Source organism: Artemia franciscana, chromosome 5 (genome assembly GCF_032884065.1).
Source record: "Artemia franciscana chromosome 5, ASM3288406v1, whole genome shotgun sequence".
Lineage (NCBI taxonomy): Eukaryota > Metazoa > Arthropoda > Branchiopoda > Anostraca > Artemiidae > Artemia > Artemia franciscana.
Window position 1 is genome coordinate 25452611 of NC_088867.1, and position 19131 is coordinate 25471741.

The 19131-nt window shown below is 33.1% G+C and overlaps 1 protein-coding gene and 1 non-coding gene across 8 annotated transcripts in view; both read right to left on the reverse strand.

Moving 5' to 3' along the window:
• LOC136027158 (protein O-GlcNAcase-like) overlaps positions 1–19131 on the reverse strand; it is a 114993-nt gene that overhangs the window by 76037 nt on the left and 19825 nt on the right. For all 7 annotated transcript variants that reach the window (XM_065704143.1, XM_065704147.1, XM_065704145.1 and 4 more), the window contains exons 5-7: positions 17040–17144; positions 11216–11381; positions 598–876 (exon numbers count right to left, since the gene is read on the reverse strand). In XM_065704143.1, the coding sequence (XP_065560215.1) occupies positions 598–876; positions 11216–11381; positions 17040–17144 (550 nt within the window). The remainder of the gene's footprint in view (positions 1–597; positions 877–11215; positions 11382–17039; positions 17145–19131) is intronic.
• Positions 7574–7645, reverse strand: Trnaw-cca (transfer RNA tryptophan (anticodon CCA)). The gene has a single exon. It is a non-coding gene; the product is annotated as a tRNA-Trp (tRNA).

A 19131-nucleotide genomic window follows, 5' to 3' on the forward strand; every position in this document is an offset into this window, starting at 1 on the left:
ACGAATTAATTAAAGATGGAACTCTTATGCATCTAGTGCCAAATAACTTACAAGACATTTTGAATTGACCAATATGACAGACGCGAGGCCCTTTGCATCACCTTTGGATGAAAGACTCAATTAATTCCCGGACCTTGAGACTATATTCCTTACTCAATCTCGCGGTTTTTTCAATTTTCATTGGTTTGTCGGTTTTAAGCTACTTCGTGAAAAACAAACACCCTGCCCCTCCCCTAAAAACTACTATATAAAAGACTAGGGATAGCCATTCATATAAAAGTTCTGATTTTCAAAATATGCGGATTAACAGGATATGTAACAGATTGCGCTGTATCTCACACTAGGCCCTATAAAAATATTTTACTTTTTTTTTAATTTCGTTCTTATTTTTTTGTCCCAGTTTTTCGTCTAACAAAAACACTTGCCTTCTAAAAGCTATACAAAAGAATCAAGGCTATATTCAAAATGATAAGATTGCTAGGTCTTTTTTATTACTTGAATATATATTTTTAGACGTTTAGAATAAAAAATATCAGTGGTTTTAATTCAATACAAGAAATACAAAGACAAAGATGCAACAATTATAAATTAAAATACCATCAAGGAATTTCTTTCCGTCAATCTTGCAACGACTCCATTGAGCAAGGGAATGAATGGCAACAAAATTGGCTCCATATTCACAATTGGGGTTGGTTATGACTCCTCGTAGTTTTGGTATCAGCTCTGGAACTCGACCCGAATATGGCCCGAGAAACAATCTTTTTTGGTCATAATCGTTGGCATGTAAATTGTCCCAAATTACCGGTGGTCGATGTAATACCTCTGATATCTCTTCAATTGATTCCACTGATATTATTCTAGAAATAACCTTGGGTCCTGAAACAGAAAGAATGAAATATAAAAGCTACTAAAACTGTAAGCAAGGTTTGTAAGGCTCTCCGCGGCTTTAGCTTTAAATTATAAACGCAAAGCAGACCTCCGTACTCTTTGTCAAACCATTATTCCCTGAATACTCTCTGTCACAAAAATACTTTCAATGCTTTTTGTTAAAAGTATTACTTTTTGCCAGAAAAGGACAATTTCGTAAGAGTAGTGTATACCGTTTTCTGTTTACTTGGATGTTTTTTTCTTCCTGAGATTATATTTTTACTTAATTTATAAAAACTGAAGGATCTCTCATATCCTGTAGAACAAACTTATACAGTGTTTTTTTTTTACCTGGAATTAAAATCCCCTAATTGAGCTTTTAGGGCAACGCCTTAACCTACTGGAAAATTGACAGCCATTAAAACTAAACACGTAAAAATGATTCAAACAATTTTGGTCACATCTCAAAAGATAGATCGAGTTTACAGCCTGTATAAAAATCAGTGCAAGCGAAGAAATACTTGTGTGTTGTTTAGCTAAGCTAAAGGTGAAAAATACATGCTAGTCTACAAGGGCAGCGATTCCGCGGGAGAGGAGCAGGCTGCCCCTTGATTTAGAAAAATATGTTTTGAATCTTCGTTACAAAAATTCTCACCCTCCTTCCATTTTTATGAATTGGTTCCACTGCTGGTAACCCATGCCGAGGAAAGGCAATCAAGGGAAAGTTAATCTATATATATATACTAGCTGTTGGGGTAGCGCTTCGCGCCACCCCAACACCTAGCTGGTGGGGGCGCTTCGCCCCCCCCCCAAGCCCCCCCGCGCGCGTAAGTCGTTACGCGCCATATTAGTTACGCGCCATTGTAGTTGTGTCCCTATGTCCCACCTGTGAATATAGATATATATATATATATATATATATATATATATATATATATATATATATATATATATATATATATATATATATATATATATATATATATATATATATGTTTTTAACTACGTAAAACTTGCGAATATACAACATTCTTTGCTGTCCCATTGTCTGTGCATATAAATAGATTGTCAGGTTTACCGACTCTTGAACATGCAACATATAATGGTCCATGGGAAAACAATCCGTATTCAGATCTATACCTCATGATTCTAATGATTGCCCTTGAGCTTTGTTGATGGTGATTGCTAATCGACCATTCCCTGAGTCGCCATCGTCATTTATATATCCCCCTGTGCACCCCGGCGTCCCCTTTGTAGTTATGTCCCTGTGTCCCGGTCGTCATTTATATTCCCTGTGTCCCGGTGTTCCAGTCTGTGATTTCTCTTTGAGTGTCCCGGGCGTCATTTATATTCCTTGTGTCCCGGTGTCCCGGTCGTCATTTATATCCCCCTGTGCCCCCCGGCGTCCCCATTGTAGTTGTGTCCCTGTGTCCCGGTCGTCATTTATATTCCCTGTGTCCCGGTCGTCATTTGTATCCCGGTGTCCCGGTCTGTATATACATTCGTTTTTTAGTTTTGTTTTTCTCCTTTATTTTTTTCCTTTTTTCTTTTTTTTTCTTTTTTAGTTTATTTAGATTTTTAGATTTTTTAGTTTTTTTATTAGTTTTTAGTTTTTTTGTAGTTTTTACCATTTTTTTAGTTTTTTTTAGTTTTTTTTTTACTTATGTCCTGGTCGTCATTTATACACCCTGTGTCCCGGTCGTCATTTGTGTCTCGGTGCTTTGTTGATTGATAATTTATATTATATTTATATTTATATTTTTTATATTTATTAATATTTTTTTTAGTTTTCTTTTTCTCTTATTTTTCAGTTTTTTCCTTTTTTTTAGTTTTTTCTTTTTTAGTTTTTAGTTTTTTTTTGTTTTTTACCTTTTTTTTAGTTTTTTTAGTTTTTTTAGTTTTTTAGCTTTTTTAGTTTTTTTATTAGTTTTTAGTTTTTTTTTAGTTTTTGCCTTTTTTTAGTTTTTTCAGTTTTTTTTAGTTTTTAGTTTTTTACCTTTTTTTAGTTTTTTTTAGTTTTTTAGCTTTTTTAGTTTTTTTTCTTTTTATTTTTTTTTGTAGTTTTTACCTTTTTTAGTTTTTTTTCTTCTTTTGTATTAGTGTGAAATAATTCAGACGTCATATGCGGACAAACACGACGTCACTCGACACAGACATAACCCACAAACAACTTATTTTTATATATATTTATTCATATTTTTTTAGTTTTCTTTTTCTCTTTTATTTTTCAGTTTTTTCCTTTTTTTTAGTTTTTTTCTTTTTTAGTTTTTAGTTTTTTTTAGTTTTTTACCTTTTTTTAGTTTTTTTTAGTTTTTTTAGTTTTTTAGCTTTTTTAGTTTTTTTATTAGTTTTTATTTTTTTGTAGTTTTTGCCTTTTTTTATTTTTTTCAGTTTTTTTTAGTTATTAGATTTTTACCCTTTTTTAGTTTTTTTTTAGTTTTTTAGCTTTTTTAGTTTTTTTTTCTTTTTAGTTTTTTTTGTAGTTTTTACCTTTTTTAGTTTTTTTCTTCTTTTGTATTAGTGTGAAATAATTCAGACGTCATATGCGGACAAACATGACGTCACCTGATCCACACACAGATCCACACACAGACAACTTATTTTTATATTTTTAGCTTTTTTAGTTTTTTTATTAGTTTTTAGTTTTTTTTTAGTTTTTGCCTTTTTTTAGTTTTTTCAGTTTTTTTTAGTTTTTAGTTTTTTACCTTTTTTTAGTTTTTTTTAGTTTTTTAGCTTTTTTAGTTTTTTTTCTTTTTAGTTTTTTTTTGTAGTTTTTACCTTTTTTAGTTTTTTTCTTCTTTTGTATTAGTGTGAAATAATTCAGACGTCATATGCGGACAAACACGACGTCACTCGACAGACAGACAGATATGCGGACAAACACGACGTCACTCGACAGACAGACAGATATGCGGACAAACACGACGTCACTCGACAGACAGACAGACAGACATAACCCACAAACAACTTATTTTTATATATATTTATTCATATTTTTTTAGTTTTCTTTTTCTCTTTTATTTTTCAGTTTTTTCCTTTTTTTTAGTTTTTTTCTTTTTTAGTTTTTAGTTTTTTTTAGTTTTTTACCTTTTTTTAGTTTTTTTTAGTTTTTTTAGTTTTTTAGCTTTTTTAGTTTTTTTATTAGTTTTTATTTTTTTTGTAGTTTTTGCCTTTTTTTATTTTTTTCAGTTTTTTTTTAGTTATTAGATTTTTACCTTTTTTTAGTTTTTTTTTAGTTTTTTAGCTTTTTTAGTTTTTTTTTCTTTTTAGTTTTTTTTGTAGTTTTTACCTTTTTTAGTTTTTTTCTTCTTTTGTATTAGTGTGAAATAATTCAGACGTCATATGCGGACAAACATGACGTCACCTGATCCACACACAGATCCACACACAGACAACTTATTTTTATATTTTTAGCTTTTTTAGTTTTTTTATTAGTTTTTAGTTTTTTTTTAGTTTTTGCCTTTTTTTAGTTTTTTCAGTTTTTTTTAGTTTTTAGTTTTTTACCTTTTTTTAGTTTTTTTTAGTTTTTTAGCTTTTTTAGTTTTTTTTCTTTTTAGTTTTTTTTTGTAGTTTTTACCTTTTTTAGTTTTTTTCTTCTTTTGTATTAGTGTGAAATAATTCAGACGTCATATGCGGACAAACACGACGTCACTCGACAGACAGACAGATATGCGGACAAACACGACGTCACTCGACAGACAGACAGATATGCGGACAAACACGACGTCACTCGACAGACAGACAGACAGACATAACCCACAAACAACTTATTTTTATATATATTTATTCATATTTTTTTAGTTTTCTTTTTCTCTTTTATTTTTCAGTTTTTTCCTTTTTTTTAGTTTTTTTCTTTTTTAGTTTTTAGTTTTTTTTAGTTTTTTACCTTTTTTTAGTTTTTTTTAGTTTTTTTAGTTTTTTAGCTTTTTTAGTTTTTTTATTAGTTTTTATTTTTTTTGTAGTTTTTGCCTTTTTTTATTTTTTTCAGTTTTTTTTTAGTTATTAGATTTTTACCTTTTTTTAGTTTTTTTTTAGTTTTTTAGCTTTTTTAGTTTTTTTTTCTTTTTAGTTTTTTTTGTAGTTTTTACCTTTTTTAGTTTTTTTCTTCTTTTGTATTAGTGTGAAATAATTCAGACGTCATATGCGGACAAACATGACGTCACCTGATCCACACACAGATTCACACACAGACAACTTATTTTTATATATATAGATAAATAAGTTGTCTGTCTGTTATGTCTGTTAAACTATGTCTGTTACGCCAGATCATATCTTCTATATATATAAAAGAAAACAAACTAAAATGTAAAAACTGAAAATTGCATAAATATTTCGAAATATTTTGACAAAAAGAAAAATGGTAAAAAACTAAAAAAAAAATAAAAAAAAAAATAAAAAATAAAAAAAAGAAAAAAAAGAAAAAACCTAAAAAGAAAAACCTAAAAAAATAAAAAAGATAAAAAACTAAAAAGAAAAAAAAACTAAAAAAAGCTAAGAAACTAAAAAAAGAACAAACTAAAAAAAAACTGGGAATTGCACAAATATTTCAATATATTTTGACAATAGATTAAAGTAATTCGAAAACCTTAAAACAGATACCCCAAATTTTGAGGTTTAATATAAATTGTTGGAGCTTTAGCATGCTTGGCACGTAAATATTTTTCCAAGTGTCAATGTTAAAATGAACATTGACAAATTGAAGAAAACAAATCAATAAAAAGAAGAAACTAAAAAAAAAGAAAAAACTAAAAAAGAAAAAAAACTAAAGAAGTTGTATATATGCATGTTTGTTTGTGGGTTAGCATTTGACGTCATTAGGAGTATATAAGGCTTTGTATATGACGTCATTATAAGATGACACTACAGACCGGGACACCGGGACACAGGGAATATAAATGACGACCGGGATACTCAAAGAGAAATTACAGACCGGGACACCGGGACACAAACATGACGCCGGTCGACACACAAACATGACGTCACTCGACACACACACACACACACACACACACACAGACAACTTATTTTTATATATATAGATAGATAAGTTGTCTGTGTGTTATGTCTGTTACACTTTGTCAGTTACGCCAGATTATATCTTCTATATATATAAAAGAAAACAAACTAAAATGTAAAAACTGGAAATTGCATAAAAATTTCGAAATATTTTGACAATAGATTAAAGTAATTCGAAAAAAGAAAAATGGTAAAAAACTAAAAAAAAAAAACTAAAAAGAAAAAACTAAAAAAAAAATAAAAAATTAAAAAAAGAAAAAACCTAAAAAGAAAAAACGTAAAAAAATAAAAAAGACAAAAAACTAAAAAGAAAAAAACCTTAAAAAATCTAAAAAACTAAAAAAAAGAAAAAACTAAAAAAAAACTGGGAATTGCACAAATATTTCAATATATTTTGACAATAGATTAAAGTAATTCGAAAACCTTAAAACAGATACCCCAAATTTTGAGGTTTAATATAAATTCTTGGAGCTTTAGCATGCTTGGCACGTAAAGATTTTTCCAAGTGTCAATGTTAGAATGAACATTGACAAATTGAAGAAAACAAATCAATAAAAAGAAGAAACTAAAAAAAAGAAAAAACTAAAAAAGAAAAAAAAACTAAAGAAGAAACTGTATCTATATATATAAAAATAAGTTGTATATATGCATGTTTGTTTGTTTGTGGGTTTGCATTTGACGTCATTATAAGTATATAAGGCTTTGTATATGACGTCATTATAAGATGACACTACAGACCGGGACACCGGGACACAAATGACGACCGGGACACCCGGACACAAATGACGACCGGGACACCGGGACAGAGGGAATATAAATGACGACCGGGACACTCAAAGAGAGATTACAGACTGGGATACCGGGACACAAATGACGACCGGGACACAGGGAATATAAATGACGACCAGGACACAGGGACACAACCACAACGGGGACGCCGGGGGATATATAAATGACGACGGGGACACAGGGAATGTTCGATTAGCAATCACGATCAACAAAGCTCAAGGGCAATCATTAGTAATAGATAATTATGAGGTAGTCTAACCCTTCTTATGGGATCCTTCCTCCTCAGGAGCATCCTGCAGCATTGCTTGTAGTCAAGGTTGTGGTTAGGTAAACTTGCTAAGTATCCACTCTGACGTCACGCCAGCATGGTTCCCCCTTCCGGGGATAGGGACGGAGGAAAGAACACAGCAGAGACCACAAGCCACCTCACCACACCGAAACAACTCCAGAGACGACAAGCTACCTCGCGACACTGAAACAACTCCAACCTACTGTGGCGAATAAACAAAACCAGGCATTTTAAGCAGCTGCTGCAATATCTTGTTCAATACACGAATTTGAACGGCAGGCTGGCCATGTTCAAAGATATAGAGAACACACCATCTAAGACTAGGATAAACCAACCAGTTATAGGAAAAGAAAAATCTACACAAAAGAAGCTTTTTTTTAGATTTAATGACAAGTAAGATGGGGAAAATCCTCTTACAAAGCGTTGCAAATTTGAACAGATTTGGTTCATCAATACATACAGGAAATGAATATGGTAAATACAGAAACTATACAGCTTTTTTTCTGCTATTCACTGTGTTTGAATTTAAATATCAGTACTAATTTTTTCATTTTGTAGAAAAAAGCACAGATGCTCGTTACATACACAAATTTTGTCGATATTTAAAAAAATTGACCCCGACGTGATTTGAACACGCAACCTTCTGATCTGGAGTCAGACGCGCTACCGTTGCGCCACGAGGTCTTATTATTCAACTTGAAGAAAAGAATATTACATTAATAATGTGGCTTTTTAAATACAATTTTATTCTTCTCATATTTCTTACCCCATTTGTTCTTTTGGTATCAACAAAACGCCGATTTAAGAGTATTCGAGTTGGCTTAGATAAACTTTTTTTTTTATCAACCTCTTTTGATAAACCTGGCCCTACGCAAGGGCCTACCGAGGGGAGAGGTGGGATTAAGGCTAAACCTCTCCCCAATTGTACATTTTTTACTAAATTTATAGTAAAGTTTTTTTTTATCAACCTCTTTTGATAAGCCTGGCCCTACGCAAGGGCCTACCGAGGGGAGAGGTGGCATTAAAGCTAGACCTCTCCCCAATTGTACATTTTTTACTAAATTTATAGATGACAACATAATTTAGGTAGGATGAAAATAAAAACATGAATTGATGGCTTTTTTTATCCTCGTTCATAATTCAATAATTGCCTATCAGCAGGGGCCTAACTTGCTATGGGGCAGGGGGCAACTACCCTTACAGAACCAGGTTTGCCCCTCCCCCATCTGAAATTCAGTTTCCGCAAAAAATCTTGTCAAAACTAAGATAAACCTGCATAATTCAAGCATCCAGAGAAAGTGGTCAATTTTCTTTAACTACTTTTTTTCGTTAGGTTAGGTTATCTTTCTCTTTATGGCAATTTATTGATCTTTTTTCAGTTTTCACTGTCATTTTTACTTGATTTGTGAAAATTGGCTCCAACTTTGTCTCCCCAGGATCTTGACGAAGTTACACCACTACTTATCGGAGAAATTACATCTTGATCCCTTAATGGGGCCCCAAAAGGTAAAGCAGTGTATAGTAACCAAAAGTTTAAAATATGTTTCTAAAAGAAACTATCTAGTGGGAAAAATTGCCATTCGTAGCTGATTCAGGAATTGTAATTATTATTTTCCCTAGTGTCAAAAGTAAAATATTATTAAATGTATAATAATAACCATTCCTGAATCAACTACAAATGGCAATTGTTTCTCACTAGCCTGATCTCTTTAGTAACCTATTCACTTTTATCATAGCTAATTATGTTGTCACCTACAAATTTTCCCATTTTTCCGGGCATTTCTAATCTAAATTGTCAAAAAAAGAATGTGTTCCATCACTGGCCCCACTTACTACTATATCTACTCCTATTTACAACTCATTACAGCACCAAGCCCCCTGAAGCCAACATAGCTGCGCACGCTCCGTCTCCATCCCATTTTATGCACAGCTCCACTTTTTAACCTCCTCGCAAGAAGTTTTAATTTCTTTTAAACCCCTTTAATTTCCTTTCTCTTTGCTCATCCCTTAGTTCCTGGGTTCCCCAGCAGCCCAGGAGTTGGGTTCCTTAGTTCGACCAACCAGAGGGCATTGATGAGGATCTTGGGGATATTTCATCATACACCATGCTTTTCAAATCAGAAGAGAAGAAATTCGACGATAGCAAAAAAACATCTATGATAGCCAACAAATTCTTAAAACCTCTTTCTGGCATCAGAGAAGAAAGGCTCAAGTAAAGTTATGTTAATCTGCTGTCATTTTAGTCACATCAGAAGAGGCTGTCTTTTAGTTTATATAATTTTCTAACAATATGAACTAACTAACTCCATAATTGTAGCAAAGCAAAAACCAATTGTTATCTCCTAAGAATTTTCAAAAACCAGTCCGGGAACGGCGTCGCAATTAGTAGTAAAATAAACTATTGGGAAATATATGAATCATGGAAACCAAAAACTTGAACATGGAATTTTAACACTTTCGCTGCTGTATTTTGTGGAAGATCGGCTATTATACGCCCATATTAACATTTAAACACAAAAAATGAATGAACCATTATGAACCATCAGGTTTTGTGTAATATCATCGTGGTTGCGACGCAAAGGAACAAACACTAGCCTAATAGAAGCTGACAATTTAAAAGCGCATTAAAAAAAACTGTCAAGATTAATCATATTGGTGAAAGTTTCAGGGACTGTTTCAATGGTTTGCTGGAAGCTGAAGTTCTAAACAGCAGCTACTTGTCCTATAAAAAGAACTAAGGGAAGTGAAAATATCAGTTTTGGAATTTAGAACTCAATGTTCGCCCTCCAGGAAGGTATTGGAAACTACTTTTCAGGAGCTGTTGAAGAGAGTAAAGAAGTGGAAAATTTTCGGTACTGTCTTTTGTGGAAAACCAATCATTACAGGGCCACATGGGCGTTTAAACACAAAAAAAATAAAAAAAAATAAAAATGAACGAATCATTATGATGACTTGCCTTTTTAGATTTTGTATAAAATTATCGTAAATAACAACTCTAGCCGCATAGCAACGGACAACAGACAATTTAAAAACATATTTTGAAAAATAAAAACATTCAGGACTAATCCTATTGGTAAAAGTTTATAGTGAAAATAGACTTATGGGATTCTAAAAATGGCCTGAAACCGTTTGAAAATAGCGTCGGATCAAAATTGAAAATGGAGTTACAATAGCCGAAAACACCATATAGGAGAATTACAGTTCCCAAGGAAAAAAGCTTTTTGGCATGGGAAGCACTGATGTGTTCCTTTTCTTTTTGTTTCTTCTTTTTTTTTTTGTCGCAACTAGCAGGGAATTGCAAAATCATACAGATGTTTAAAGGCTCATTTAGTAGCTAATTTCTACACTTACTTACTTTTTATAAGCGACGAAAATTAATATTAAAACAACATGCAATTCTTGACAAAAACTGCATTTTCATATACACGATGATATAAAGCACATATCCTATGAAAACCTGCTATTCAGGGGTATGATGTCATAATTGAATGACTCCATTTCATTGGCTCTGTTTGGAAGCAAATTACCGTTTTTACCGTTCGCTTCTTTCTTTACTAAACTATAGCTAGAAAGAAACCAAAGGCTTTTCCCTACGCGTAATATATACATTAAAAAAAGACGAGCAGACAATACACGAAGTATAATGAAAGGACCAAGTGGAGTAGAGTGAGATTTCATGACGGATGTCTAATGAAATTTCTTATTACATATGATGAGACAATATTTTCTAGTCAAAATTCATAAATACCAAAATATTTGATAGCTTGAGGCTATATTAGCTTAAAAGACAAGATGCCTTCAATAATACGAGAGGACCGAAGGACTGAGCTGCTTACGATTGATCGAAAAGCCCGCAAAGTACACTTTTTCTAGACAAAGACTTACTCTTTCATCTAGTTTTGTAAATACAAGCCTTTTCTACCATGGTACATTACAAATTGATTATCTAATGAAAAGAAAATTCTTATATAGAGAAATTTCGAGACTCAACCTCATTTATTATACTTTTAAATTTATTCGTATTTCAGGTTGTGTAGCAATGATACACATACACGATAATGTATCGAGCCCCTACGAATGAGCTAGTAGGAAGCGTGGCCCCAGAACGTTCAAAGAGGATGTTCAGGACCTAAGCAAGTAACTTAACCTTACATTTTTTCTTTTAAACACCCAAAGGTAGTCACAACAAGCCAAGGGGATTACAAAATTTGTCCTTACAAAGCAATTATTACGAAATGTAGGAGTAAAGCTTACCCGTCCAGAAAATATCTATTCCAGGAGCTAGCTTCTCCCCAATGGTATTCAAATATTCCGAGTTCCTCACATCCGGTATAGCTCTTGATGCACAATACTGAGTTGGACAGAACAGAAAACACTCAGGCTGGGAAAGATGTTCGTAAATCTGATTGCTGACCGATACCTTGCAAAAACAAAGGATTTACAAAGGACAAACAATTTTGGGAAGTACAAGGATAAAATATATAAAGAAGAAAAGCAAGAGACACTAAACATTTGATAAAAGCTTTTTTTTCTAATTTAGGGTCAGTTCTATGCTGGCCCCAAGGCATAAAACGCATGTGAAAACAACCTCTGAGTTTTGGCAATGGGCATTGTAGTTCAGCCATCTAGCGCAATTTGAAAACATAAAAAAGATAGGTCTGGCAATAAGACGACAGGACGAAAGATTGGACACTACTGGCAATACCTGCATAAAAAAAGAAAAGAAAACTGCACTTCTACCTCGTAGGTCGCGACGGAAAAAAATTATTTGTCTAAATTACATTCTTTTTGTATCTGCAGTCCGCTTTTCTTCTGGCAAAAAGAATTTTTTTTAGTGCAAAAGTTGTGCGGCTTCATAAACGTTCAAGTACTGATGGCGTGTCCTAAAATATGGATTTGGCTACAATTAGCACGATAATGACTGTGCCACCAATTTTTTTTTGGTAACAAATTGACCCAAGTTCAAAAATCTCGTTAATACAGGTGGTAAAGATCGCTAGCAAAGGCGGTTTGACCAGTGAGATGCAAAGCATGACATATAAAAACAAAAACTAGCAACAAAACTTTTAACATCTTAACAATCTGTCAAAAAAATTTTCTGGAAAGACAAGTTTCCCTCTGCAAAATGTAAAAAAAAACTCAAAACGTTAGGGTAAACTACCGCTTTCCGGACAAAACTTCTTCAAGATTTTAAAATAAGTAGTAGCGCCCAGCGAACAAAAATTTCTGATCAGTTCAAATATCATTTATGAAAAATTTCTCACAGTTCCATTCCCCTACTTGAACTGCTTTTTTTTCTAAATTAAAAAAAAAATGCTCGGAAAATAATACTTTGCCATATTGTATTATATTGTCTTAACAATTTTCTAGAAAACAAGTAACTTTGAAAGAAATTAACTTTTACAGATATTCTTCAAGAAAGAATTCAAAGTTCAGTATGAAACAAAGCTGCACGGCTATTATTCTTGATTTTTAACCAAAATCCCCGCTTTCGGATTGTTCCCTACTGATATAACATCTGCACAAAACAACCAAAAAAAGGAACAAAAAACTCAGCTCTTTCTGTAACACTTAATTTTGCTCCCATGTTTTCTTTGAACATAAGCTACGTGATCATAGTCTCAAGAAAAAGATAAAAATCAACATACAATTTCAAACCTATTTATAAACACACTAGCTGTTGGGGGCGCTTCGCACCCCCCCAAGCCCCCCCGCGCGCGTAAGTCGTTACGCGCCATTGTAGTTGTGTCCCTGTGTCCCACCTGTGAATGTAGAAAGATGTATATATATATATATATATATATATATATATATATATATATATATATATATATATATATATATATATATATATATATATATATATATATATATATATATATATATATATATATATATATGTTTTTAACTACGTAAAACTTGCGAATATACAATATTCTTCGATGTCCCATTGTCTGTGCATATAAATAGCTTGTCAGGTTTACCGACTCTTGAACATGCAACATGAAATTGTCCATGGGAAAAACAATCCGTATTCCGATCTATACCTGATTATTCTAATGATTGCCCTTGAGCTGTGTTGATGGTGATTGCTAATCGAACATTCCCTGTGTCCCCGTCGTCATTTATATATCCCCCTGTGCCCCCGGCATCCCCCTTGAAGTTGTGTCCCTGTGTCCCAGTCGTCATTTATATTCCCAGTATCCCGGTCTTCATTTGTGTCCCAGTGTCCCAGTCTGTAATTTCTCTTTGAGCGTCCCAGTCGTCATTTATATTCCCTGTGTCCCGGTCGTCATTTGTGTCCCGATCTGTAATTTATCTTTGAGTGTGCCGGTCGTCATTTATGTCTCCCGGTCGTTATTTGTGTCCCAGTCTGTAATTTCTCTTTTGAGTGTCCCGGTCGTCATTTATATTCCCTGTGTCCCGGTTTTTAGTTTTCTTTTTCTCCTTTATTTTTCAGTTTTTTTCTTTTTTTTAGTTTTTTTTTCTTTTTCAGTATTTAGTTTTTTTAGTTTTTTTTTATTAGTTTTAGTTTTTTTTTGTAGTTTTTACCTTTTTTTACTTTTTTTTCTTTTTTAGTTTTTTACCTTTTTTTTAGTTTTTTTATTATTTTCTTTTTAGTTTTTTTTTGTAGTTTTTACCTTGTTTAGTTTTTTTCTTCTTTTGTATTAATGCTAAAGCCAAGGTTCGAACCTGGAACCTCTCGGACCTGGAACATAACGCTTTACCAACTCAGCTACTTCGGCTTCATGATGACATGACGTCACTCGACAGACATAACCCACAGACAACTTATTTTTATATATATAGATTAAAAGAAGACATTTTCCTATTAGACTTATAGAAATCCCCAACAGTTCGAGTTCTTTTACTTTACAATAAAATTTACATAAAAAAAAAATCAACAGTCTCCCTCGTAAAGCTCCATGACCAGGAAAAAACATTGGAGAAAAAAATACCAACAAAAAGTATGAGCAAAATAAAACAATAATAAGGTTGCCCACCTAAAAAAGCATTCTAAATCACAAACTAAGCAGGAAAATTGCATAGCATGTGCTTCAGATTTTTAAAATAAAAATCGTATAGTAATTTAATGTTTTATTTACTACTCTCTTTAAAAGAAAAATACAGTTGATATTTTCATGAATTCGTTAGATGATTTTCGAATTTAACAAACAATTGACGGGACAAAACCAAGCTGGCTTATGAAGCGCTTCTCTGAAGCTTGACAATGTGGATTTTCGTTCTAATAACTATTCCTTTGTGAGAGGCGGAAGACTAAGCTGAATAGAAATAATAATCAATTATTCTATCAACTTGCAGATAAAATTGTTGATAAATTTAATCTAACTGGTATTAAAGCCATACGCATCCTTTCAGTTTTACTACCTATTCTTTACAAATTAAAAATTCAATAGAAAAACTAATTCACGGGTCTCCTGGGTAGCAAGAAGTCCGCTTTGAGGGCTCTTGGTCACCTCATTTCGCTCACTTATCACGACGGTTGGCTTTCAGCCCTCATACATTTTTTTATATTGTATTTTGCACATCGGTAACTTCTAAATGGAGGTCATTTTTTAATAAAATTTCATCTCCATCCAAACTTCAAACCCCCTTTCCCCGATTCAAATTCTACGTGACCCAAGGAACATAGCTCCAAAATATTCAAGTTGAACAGTCTAGTCGCTAAGGACACATACATTTCCTGCGCCATAAACCGTTTTGATCATAGGGTATCAAAGCAAAAATGTGGCCATGTCGCTCCCTTTATCCTATCAGACACCGTACGAATTTTGGTAATTGATTATTTTTTCACTTTTTATGGCTTATTTTGTCCCTATCTTTACATTTTCTTCATATTTATTTTGAGAATTGGTATATAGAGGCTTTTTTCAACTAGACTTCTGACAACGTTCCCCACGACGCACATTCCAGTCTCCATTACCCAAGGAGAATTCCAAACAGTTCGCAGTAACAATTTCCAAGGAAGAAGTGACCAGGGCTAATAACAACCGTAACCCTAGAAAAGAATTTTTGATAACACTGTATTTATAAATGAATTGCTTTTTGATGATGAAAATAAATAAAATTCATCAAGTTTAAAATTACCCATCAAAAACCTACGAGCCTCAAAAGATCTATCCAATTTTCCAAAAAGGGATAAACACCTTCCAAAGAGCATATGATCCTGATAAAAACTTCACCATCAGATATATCCGAGAGTCCTAGTGTAGACGTTCCAAATCTACAAAAATGTGGAATTCTGGATATTTTTGTTTCGAGAAGGAAGATCGTGTTATTTGTTGAGGATGCGTATCTTTTTTTTTCCATGGGTGATCGTATCAAACCAATAGTCGTATTAAATCAAATAAGGCTAACAAAAACGGAAACCAAAAGTTCTAGCGTCCTTTTTAAGTAGCAAAAAACATTGGGCCATATCAAAGTGGCGTTTTCTACCATTTTATGGTACAAGATTATAATTCCCTCCCCCCCCCAGCATCCAAGTTACAACCGACGGAAATTCTAAGATGTCCAATGGATTAAAAAATGTCGAATAACTACGTACTGAGCTTCCAAATTTAAGAGGCAGCAATACAACCCGCCCCGTGGCACATTTATTCTTAAAAAGTCATATAATCTATGCAAAATAAATGGTTAGTACAGACGTTTATTTGAAAGCTTCATTTAACTAAGTTTAATCACTTGATTTTGGATTCACTCAATTTTTGAAAAGAGTGAGACGGGTCATTGTGAAGGTAGGGAGGGTGGGGGGAGGAATGGAAAGTAAATTTCATAAACAAATTTTACCGACTCTGTGCAAACCTTCAGATAAATATAGAAGGACAAATGTTACCAAGATCTCTTTTTTATCGACTATTAAATGAAAATGTTGGGTAACACCATGTGGTGTTACTGTCTCTGAAACTTGAACTTTCAAATTTCAGAGGCAGTAACAACGCGCGGTGGTGCATAGCTAAACTTCCTTACTCTTTATTAGCTATCACATAAATATAGAACAAGGTGTAAGGGCGGAGGAGGGTAAAAACTAACCTCCAATCCCCCTTGATTTTCAGAAAGATTTTGGACTACAACTAAAACATTGGATGTGGAAGTGATATCCCCCCCCTTAACCCTCTTATTGAAAAATTTGTTATATAACATAAAAGATTACATTCATTTGCCTCCTAAAAACCCTGTGGCACAAAAATCTAAGCTGCTGTAAAAAACTGCAAAATTTAGGCTTGATGCCATTAAATCTAAGAACTTACAAGCTAACGAAATTCTATATTGGTTTGCTGAATTGTATTTTGTCCCTTTTTTATTCATTTTCTATCTTTTCATGACAGAAATAAATAAATAATAACACTACGAGCTAAAAGTGAAGTCAATCTAGCGCTTCAAAACAGAAATATCAGATAGTTAAAGTAGTGAGACCTAAAAAGTATGAATGAAAGTACGAAAAAGTATGAAAGAACACAATTTATAGAGACTCTAAGGGAGGAACAGTCATTTTTTTTTTTAAATAGCAGTGTTAGTACCGAGGCTACCTATTATTTCTTTGTTCTGAGGAAGTAGGAAAGGAAATTTCCAAGTCTCAAATATGGTATGATACAAGTCACTCTATCTCGTCTCAAATCAATTTATAATATCTCATTAGCAAATAAACCAAACAAAGTTATTCTCTTACCCATGCTTCCCTTCTACCTTCAGAAGCTTTTAGATACTTACAAAATTACTTCCTACTTCCATAAAACATAGAATCAAAAGGAATCCGTAGTAATAATACTGTTGTTTCCAAACAAACTAACCGAAAATAATACAACTTTCACAATACAAATTGTAGTATTAACTGGATTATCTATATAAAATATTACTGAAGCATAAAGTTTAGGCGCTTTCGTACGTCAAGATAATTTCTGATATTATCAATTTTTGGTCTGCTCCTTTCTCCAGCCTAGTCACATAGAATAGATGATGTATCCATTGACCCTCCTCCAATAAGGGTCAAAGCTGTCTGCACTAATTCACCTTTGTAGGTTAATGCTTAATAGTTATATAAAAGGAAACATGGACTTACCTGAGCAAAAGCAAATGACTTAAACATTTCTTTATCTTGTTCATTCATCTCTGATTCAATATCATCAAACAGTAATGCAAACGCTTCGCAACCAAACTGAACAATCTAAAAAAAATCGCTGTGTTAAAAACAAAATGTACGTGAAAAAAAGCAACTATAAATTGGGCGAATAGATAAATTGGGCGAATAGAGCAGATTCACCCTCCCAAGAATAGTCTTAAAATTTCCTCGCCCTAATATTTAGAAACCCACCATAAAACGATATAGTGTCTCAAAGCAAGCTTCTCCTAGACATCAGAGCTCCAACCCCTCGAAAATAATGTGATATTAAGAATCAATCAATCAATTTTTCAATCAATTTTTTTCAAATAATCCCAAATATGTCGATAACAATTTTTATAGGCAAAAAAGGGAGTATAAAAGAGAGTAAAATCCAGGACAAAGGCCCTTACAGCATTGACACAGACGGTAGCATAAAAGAATCAGCATTTAAACACATTATACAGACAGGCAACTGGGTATACAGACAGGCAACCGAAAATTGAAGTGTTGAGCATATTACTATCCTGGTTCTTATAGCCTCTAATAGATCTTGACGTTTCTTGGCTTCGTCTATTTTTTTTTTTTTTTTTTTTAACAGCCGACATACAGAAATATAAACAATATAGAACGTTGCCCACATGAGAATTGGGGGTTTTCACATTGGAGAGCCAATTAGCAATAATCAACAGAAACAACTAACAAGATAATGGTTTATACGGAGAAAACAAACACGATCTTGTACCTTTTTTTACAAGGTTTATGGTACCACCAATTGCTTGGTGATAGAATACTAGTTTGCGAAATTAGCGGTTCGATTAACAATCATTTCAGGCAATTTTAATCCATTATTTTATGGGAGTCTGTGGATCGTTCGGGGGGGGGGGGGGGAGGAGAGTCAGGTATATGAGATACTGAAGATTATGAATATCACAAAGGGCAGCCTGGTAATTTTTTTTGTATGAGAGGGAGAAATATCTAGTAGCTTCTGACTAACCTAGTTACTCCATTTGAGCATTGCCTTCATTTCAGAAAAAATCAGCAGTGTGATACTGATTGGCTATGGCATATATTGAAGAAAAAAATTATCAGAATTGAGATTGTTTTCATGGATGTTTACCACACCTAGGGGAAAATTTAATGAAATAGACTTGTGGGGCCCAGGATTACGGGGGATACTACAACTAAAAAAGAAGCTTTTTTTTGTCTAAAACATATATTCGAAAATAGCCGAGCCTGAGGCTACAACCATTTGGAATTTCAAGTAGAAGCAAACTTTTTTTTGCTTGTCATTCCTGCAGGTAAACTTCAAATGGATGTAACTTTTGATTAGAATAGTTAAGAGAAATAATTAAAGTGCCAAAAGTTTCGTTTTTCGAACAAAATCAAAACATATGGTGCTTGATTAGAGGCGAGTATTTGAAATTTTAAGGATGGCTCTATACGCCCTCAAGGGGCCACCAGAAAAGGCTCGTCATTAAATTCTATTTGTATATATAAGTATTCATATGTATATAGCCAATATATACATATTATAAATGGAAAACTTAGAAAACTGCAGGTCTCCCTATTCGCCTGTGAGCCCAGGGGACTTTTCGGTCATGTGTCAATCCTAAAACACGGTAGTCCACCTGAGACTACAAGCGTCCAAGCCTGTTAAGGCTTAGGCCACTTGTTTGCCTGTGAGTCCAAGAAAATTCAGTCCCCCGTTTTGCATACAAGTCTAGCAGACATTGTCTCTGATGAGTCAACCCAAAATAATTTCGATCATTCATCTCTTAGTTCCATGACTATCTACCTTAGTTCTGCCCTAGGATGGATGGATGATATATCTATGAACAAGTAAAATGACATCATTTTTATACATTCCTGACAAAGACTTATGCCAGATTTCTCTCTTACACGGACTATTTGTCTCGGCTTTTTCTCCAATTAGCCATGGATTGACGGCAACTTCATTTTAATTCTCTTATCTTGAATATATATATATATATATACATATATATATATATATATATATATATATATATATATATATATATATATATATATA